Consider the following 7,516-nt stretch of genomic DNA (forward strand, 5'->3'; position numbering starts at 1 on the left):
CCTAGGCTAGCTCCTCCTGCCTGAGCCTTCTGGGTGTTGAGATGGCAGACATACATCACTAGACCTGGCCGATTGGAGGTCTTTGCTTGCAGATTTTGTAATCCAGAAGGGAGGTGACATCTGCAGGGACCTGGGGTGTGAGACTCAGTTCAGTGAGTTACAAGTCTTTCCTTCTAGAATAGAAACTATACATACTGCGAGTGGGACAGCTGTGTCGACCCCTCCATGGCTCTAAGACATTGCAGAAGAGGAGGCAGAATGTCAAAGTCAGAAGATAGCGGTGGGTGCCATGCATCTGGATATGACATGACCATGATAATCATGTCCAAATAGCTGTAGCTACCTGCAGAAGACCTATATATGCACACACAGGCACACACACACACACACACACACACACACACAATGCACATAGACACACACTGGCACACACACACACACCACGGGCACATAGGCACATTCAACCTCACGCACACCACACACAGGCAGACACATATATATACCACACACAGGCACACACTCATACCACATACACAGATGTACACACATACATGCACACACACACAGGCACAGATGTACATATGTCCACAGGCATCACCCCCACATACACACATCATGCATACATGCATGTAGATACATACACCACATAGTAGCATGCCCATATACCGCACACACAGGGACACAGATGTACACAGGCATGCATACATATACACAGGCACACTTGCAGGTGCACAGTGCACCCCCTATGCACACACATCTACATACCACACACACACACACACACACACACACACACACACACAGAAGCAAGCATAGGACTAGTTAGGGAGAGGATCAGCAGGGGTGATCTGAAAATAAGAGAGGGTGATGAGGGTGAATATGACCATCACAATACATTGAATACCATTTGTAAAATTGAAAAAAAACATAATTAAAAAATAGTGAAAATATAAATGCAAACAGAGCAGTGAGCTAGTTGACTGAATGGAGAACCTTGATTGGGAGGTTCCTGTTTCTGTTTCCGCAGTCACCGCAGAAGACATGCACATCTGGGTTGCTTTGAGCCTGATCTACAGTGCTGGCAGAAGTCTCTCAGTTGGTGTAGGCGATGCTGTGGCAGGGGATCTGGTGCACTGTCTTTCCTGGGCATTGTCATCTTGGGTAAGCAGTGACTTTGTGTGCTGTGAGCCATTCTTTGAGCTGTTCTGAGAAGATGGCTAGCTTTCATTCAAAGGAAGGGTGGTTAAATGGGTACTGCTGTAGGATGAGGAGGCCATGCATGGAATTCCCAGTCTCTGCAGGCAGGCTGCTGTGAGGTAGACCAGTAGGCACAGTTTTAGTTTCTGTGGTGTACTTTGTGTTGAGGTTCTCAGAGAAAGAGAAGAAAGCCTTGCTTGTGATAAACACGGACAAGGCTGCTTAAGAATCTTCAGCTTTTCTGTCAATGGTGGCTTGAGGCAGAATCATGACTTTTTGAGCTCATGGCAGGACTCCCTACCTCACTGTTTTCTCCCTGTTCTGGATAAGTCACTAAGTTCAAGTTTTCCAAGAGAGTTGGACTATTTATTACTTTTACTCATCACACCCTGACATTGCCTCCAGAAAGGCAGATGTAAGCCGGATGATGACTAGCTACATGCTGGTCTGGAAGGAATGGGGCTGGTTCCCAAGGTCCCATCTGAGTAGCGTGTAACCTAGGTTGTGCTTCAAAAGCCACGAAACACTCCTCTACCCAATCTATATTACATGGTCTTGTATACTTGTATACTTGCAAATTTCTGAGAGCCCAAAGGTACACAGGAATGGGCAGGGGAATTAGCATCGCAGTGGAGAGAGGCACGTTTAAGAATGTCACACAATTGTCTGATTTTGTTGTCTTTGTTATAACCAGGGGCAAACTGGTTAGGAGACAGCGCACTACTCTTCAATTGTCTTGCAATATTGTCATATCTGAGGGCCATTTTTACATTCTGTGTGGCATTCTCATGGTTACAAGTCTCTTTTCTCTCCTGCCATAATTATACCCAGGGGGAAAGTTTCTATTCATTGTTAATTGTAGGAAAGAGTTCCTGGTGGTTACACACACCCTAGGACTGATAGGAGATATTTGTCAGGAGTCACTGTGAAGGAATCTTGAGCTTGGGCCAGATGCTTGGCCATCAAGGGAAATGACTGGCTGTGTGGCATCACCTGAAGCTTGTCTGCTGAGCTAAGTCAGTATCCAGAAAGGGAGCAAGGTAGAGAGGGGAGTTTAACAGGCCCATAGGCAAGGCAGTTCTGAATGTGTCTGTTGGAATTTTAAAAGCCAAGATTTCATTTGTGTGTGTTTAGAATTCAGAATTTTGGGAATCATATATGTTTCAAAATATATGTGTGTATGTGTGTATGTGTGTGTGTATGTGTGTGTATGTATGTGTGTGTGTGTGTGTGTGTGTGTGTGTGTGTGTAGTCATGTACTAAATAACATTTTCGTCGACAATGCACAGACAGGAGTTCTATATGATTATATAACCTAGCAGCACTGTAACCATCTTAGTTTGCTTAGGTGTACTCTGGGATGGTCATAGAAAGGAATTTCCTGATGACATGTTCCCTCTCACTAAGTGATGTGTGATTGTGTGTGTGTGTATATATATATATAAAAAATTCTGAATATTTACCACCAACCCAGGAAATTGAAACTTAACTAGAGGCTTCTTGGTAAATTCCCAAGGTGTCATCATGAGTGTGTCATCATCATGTCATGTCAGACAGTCCCTGGCATTACAGTTTGAGAAGCTGTAAACTGAGGATTTCCTGGCTCCCCGACCCTGACACCATGCCAGCACCTGAGCTGTAGCACTCCATAGATACCTTCTTAGCCTTTTGGAGATTATCATCTTAGAGAGTGAGGGGAGGAGCAAATATTTAGTTAGATGGGCACCCTAACAAATAGATGATTACAAGCTGTGGCAGATCCCAGAAAGAAAGATGAATAGCACCATGAAGTGTGTGACTAGGTGGCTGAGAAGAAGTTTCCCTGAAATGATGTTTAACCTGACATCTGAAAGAAGAACCAACAGGGATTCAGGGCATGAAGGTATGCACAGAGGTTTGGAAGAACATTCAGTCAGGGGGAGCATATTAATCTTGCTTCTCCAAATAAAGCCTAGGGAGTCTATACACTAACACATCAGCAACTTTGACGGATGTGGAGAAACGGTGCCAGTGATGATATATAGAGGCTGGGCTTGAGAGATCCAGATGTCCAGATGGCCTGAACCAGACTGCGCCAATCTGCTATGTGTTCTTAGGCAAACCACTCACCTGTACCTCAGTTTTCCTGTCTGCAAAAAGTCTCGTGGTTGTGCTGTAGGTTGAGCAGGTGTATTTGCCAACTACTCAGACAGTCCCTGGCATTACAGCTTTCTCTGTTTACCTCCTATCCACTCTTGTTAGCATCGTTGCCTATCAACTAGAGAGGAAAAAAAAGTCTGAACCTATACTGTTAAAGTTGAGTTCCAGGAGGCTGAGACTGGGAAATAACTTTAAAAAAAAAAAAAAAAACTTCAAATTCAATGCCCTTTCTGCTAAAAATCATTGATTTTCTCTCCAACTCACATAGAACTCATCAGTGCATTTGAGTAATTAGGGCTGAAAGTTTGTATTTTTTATCCAGCACACTATACATTTCTTAGAATTGGTTTGAAGAAGGTTGGGTGTGGCCGAGTGAGTGAGTCCCTTTTCAAGTTTCTGGTTTCCTTATAAAATAGTGTCAAGGGGTTGCAGGATGCCTTGAAGCTGATTTCAAGGTAATGGTCACATTGTTAGTGACACACATTTAGCTGGTGTGCGCTCAGCAATTTGTAGATATCTTAGCACAGTGGTGGAGCACAAAGTCAAGCAAGACACACATGATCCTGTCCTTGAGAGTGTACAGACTTTAACTGGCGTTGGTGTCAGACATGCAAATTAGCCATTGCTCTTTTTTTTTTTTTTTTTTTTTTTTTTAAGACAGGGTTTCTCTGTGTAGCCCTGACTTTCCTGGAACTCACTCTGTAGACTAGGCTGACCTCGAAATCAGAAATCCACCTGCCTCTGCCTCCCAAGTGCTGGGATTAAAGGTGTGCACCATCAACGCCCAGCAAGCCCTTGGTCTTCTAAGCATGTGGTGCTCTCTTGAGGGAATCCTTTGAGAGCTGGGTGCTGTTTGCTGAGCAGAGAAGAGGACTCAGTAGATCTCTGGGAAGGTGACAGGTATCTTGGATGTCTGAATATGATGCACTGGAGTTCACTGGAGTTAAGACATGCCACAAGGGAAGCCCAGGATGGCTGCCAACTGTGTATGTGTTAGAGAAGCTGGTCAGTACAAAGCAGATCTGTATTTTTGGTAGAGGGACTTCTGTTTGACTCCTGGCATAGCTGGAGCAATGCGATTATTCAAAGCTTCTAGTTCTTCTGATAGTTTGTTGTTCCTATAAAGGTAGATGCTCAGAGCCTGTCAGCTCTAAAGTCACAGGCTGCTCTCCGGCTGGCTCTCAAGGCTCTAGAAAGTGAGAGCTTGTTGAGTGATTCTTCCTCTTTTTTCAAAGCACTGTTGTCTATATGACCATATCTGATCCTTACATTGTTATCCTGTGCTATAGGTGAAGAAGCTAAGGTAGAGTGAGTCAAGGACCGCCTGTGAAAGAATCTCCTTGGGCAGTTTTTATTTTCCAAGTGGCTTTTGTTGATTGGAATACAGGTAAGGCATCTTTTTGACAATCAGTTAAAATATGTATTTTTCATTTTATTTTTAGAATCATGTATATGTGCGTATGCTTGTGTGGGGTATGTGTTCATGAGTACAGGTGCCTCTGGAGGTCAGAGGTGTTAGATGTCTTTGGACTAGAGTTACAGGCTGTCATGAGCCAGCACACATGAGGTTGAGAGGCAAATTCTGTCTCTGTAAGAACATACATGCGCTTAACTGTGGAGCCATTGATCACGCAAAGCCCAGACAACTGCACTTTAGAAAGGAAATGGCCAATGCTAGATATCCTAGCAGAGCCAGCTGGCACCCCCTGCTATTAATACAATAAGGGACCTTTCTTAGCAGTTATGAGTAGAATACTAGTGGCCAAGTGGTTAGAGTTTGGGGGTCACAGCTGAGATGGTTATGGCAGTAGGTCTGACCCCCCCAAGATGGATTGAGTTGTAACTCCTTTGTGTGAGGGTTCTTCTGTTTGTCTAAGAACATTTGGGGGAACTTTGTATAGAATAGTGAGTCATTTTCCAAGAACTTGTAGATATCATGAAATTAATAGCACAGACATAGCAAAGACATTAGAAATGGTTTTTATGTGTACAGCACAATTCTTAGTTCTACCCACACTGTCCTGCCCTGAAAAAAGGTTGAAAAAAAAAAAACAGAAGTCTTTCATGTGGTATCTTTGATTTTTAAAATTTGATAAGTAATACCTTTAAGGCTTAAGATTTCCCCTTTGTGAACTGAGGCTACGGCTCTGTTAGTGGATCGTTCGCTTAGCACGTGTAACTCCCTAGGTTTAAACTCTAGTACCACAGTAAGTACAAACCATCACTCAATCAACCAACTTCCACCCTTGGGCTATTTCTTCTCCCACATGGACTGAACAGTGGGAACTGCATGCTTCAAGTTGAGGCTACGGATCCCGTCGTTTTTGGACTGTGCAAAGGAAGCATTCACGAACGTCTAGGGTTGACTCTTTTGCCTCTTTTGTTGTTTGGAAAAGCAACTTTCATCTGACTATCCTCTCTGGCCAGGCTTCAGGTTGAAGCAGACCCCACGTGTCTCTGCAAACATCGAGTGGTTTTGTTTTGCTGTAGCCCTTCTCAGAATCTGATGGTGTCTTGTTTATACATATTCTTGCTTTTCTCTTTCCCACCCTTCCTCATATATAACCCATAGCTATGCCGGGCCTTCATCTCCCACGGTCAGTGCTGTGCTGGTGCCCCAGACAGAACCTGACCAGCATTGGCTCTCACTGTTAGTTTATTCAGTTAACAGTGTTCTCTGGATATAATTTTCTCATTTTTTTTTCTTTTTAATCTTAAGATTGAAAACTTGAAAGGATCATGCTTTGCGTCCTGAAACTGATTGTGATTCTAGTGATCCTGGGTAAGTGGAAGCAAGAGACTAAGAGAAATATTTGCATTCTCCTTTGTCTTGTATCTGCATTTTTGACATTTATTTACTTATTTTGGGTTGTGGGGAAGAACGTGTAGATGTCAGGGACACAGTGCAGGCACTGCCCCTTTTCTTCTCCTGTGTGGCTTCCTGGAATTGAACTCAGGTCTTGGTAGCAAGTGCCTTTACCCACTGAACCAACTTGCTAGCCCTAGTCTCAGACGTTTTAAAAAGTTAATCTTATGTATGCGTCATTCCTTTTGATTTGTGAGATATGGAAACCCTGAGATAGAACTTCTTGGTTTTGGTGAAACCACTGTTTTTAGAAGCAGGTGGTAGAGCCTTATTGCCTTTGTCTGCTTTTGCTGGGCACAGAATGTTTTTGGGTCCTTTCTGGCATCCCCACACCTGACATGGGTGCCTGTCCGTTACAGCTAGTGTCAGATGTGGAAGGGAAATTACTAAAGAGAAATAGAGGGGCCTTTTATTTGTGTGGTTTCTAAACACAGGGAACTCTTTCCCAATCTGCAGTTGTGTTCTTTGCCTGGAACTTTCTGTTTCGCCCATCGTTGCCAGCTCCTCTAGCACCTCTCTCCAAGGCTTGCTCAAGCCTCCTGGATTCTTCAAGCTTCCTCTGAGTTTTATTTCCTCCTGGGAAGCCTGCTTCAGCTCAGTAGACTGTATACGGATTTCCTGCCCAGACCTTGCCCAGGTGTCCAGGGCAGTTTGCCTCTCACTTCACACTCTTTCTTTTCTCTTTCTCCTTTAGGCCCACTTCTTGTTTCTCATTCCACAGAAATAGAGCTATAGGAAGAGGAAATTAGTTTGGTACTTTGCTCTCTTCTTTATGAATTGAATTTGTAGCCAGGGCCTTCCTGCGTGGATGAGGATGAAGGTGGGACTACGCCTGAGTGTGGCTGGGGAGGTGTTTATTGTAGACACAGGGAGAGTACAACCAGAGGCCAGGAAGAGTCCAGACTGAACATGGCCAGCAGATTAGACCAGGCCATGAGAGGAGAGAGAAGTGAGAGAGGGAGAGAAAGGAAGAGAGAAGGGCAAGAGGCAGGGTCAGGAACCACTAGCAGAGGACTGAGAGAGAGAGGAGCCAAGAGGCTGAGAGACAGAAGAGAGGACAAAGAAAGTGTGTGGCTGGCTGGGCTATATATAGGAATCAGAAGCTGCGGGGTGTGGGGGGGAGGTGAAGCTCTGATACTGGAGAGGTTTAGGGTAGGGGGTAGGGAGGTGTGTGAGGAGGGCTGAGAGGAACCAGGACTCTGTAACAGATACTTGCTATGCATGCTGAGAGAGCAGGAGTGTGTGTGTGTGTGTGTGTGTGTGTGTGTGTGTATGTGTGTATGTGTGTGTGTGCGCGCGCTTTGGTTTGAGCTT

General features: G+C 44.5%; 1 protein-coding gene across 3 annotated transcripts in view; it reads left to right on the top strand.

The window, feature by feature from the left end:
* Window positions 1–1,063: 1,063 nt before the first annotated feature.
* The window catches only part of Jaml (junction adhesion molecule like), a 28,519-nt gene continuing 22,066 nt past the window's right edge, over window positions 1,064–7,516 (top strand). The window contains exons 1-3 of one of the 3 annotated variants that reach the window (XM_031345343.1): window positions 1,064–1,161; window positions 4,626–4,723; window positions 6,056–6,118. In XM_031345343.1, the coding sequence (XP_031201203.1) occupies window positions 6,076–6,118 (43 nt within the window). In that variant the 5' untranslated portion in view covers window positions 1,064–1,161; window positions 4,626–4,723; window positions 6,056–6,075. The remainder of the gene's footprint in view (window positions 1,162–4,625; window positions 4,724–6,055; window positions 6,119–7,516) is intronic. The other 2 variants (XM_031345344.1, XM_031345345.1) reach the window with 2 other exon arrangements.

This window comes from Mastomys coucha, unplaced genomic scaffold (genome assembly GCF_008632895.1).
Source record: "Mastomys coucha isolate ucsf_1 unplaced genomic scaffold, UCSF_Mcou_1 pScaffold23, whole genome shotgun sequence".
NCBI classification, from domain to species: domain Eukaryota; kingdom Metazoa; phylum Chordata; class Mammalia; order Rodentia; family Muridae; genus Mastomys; species Mastomys coucha.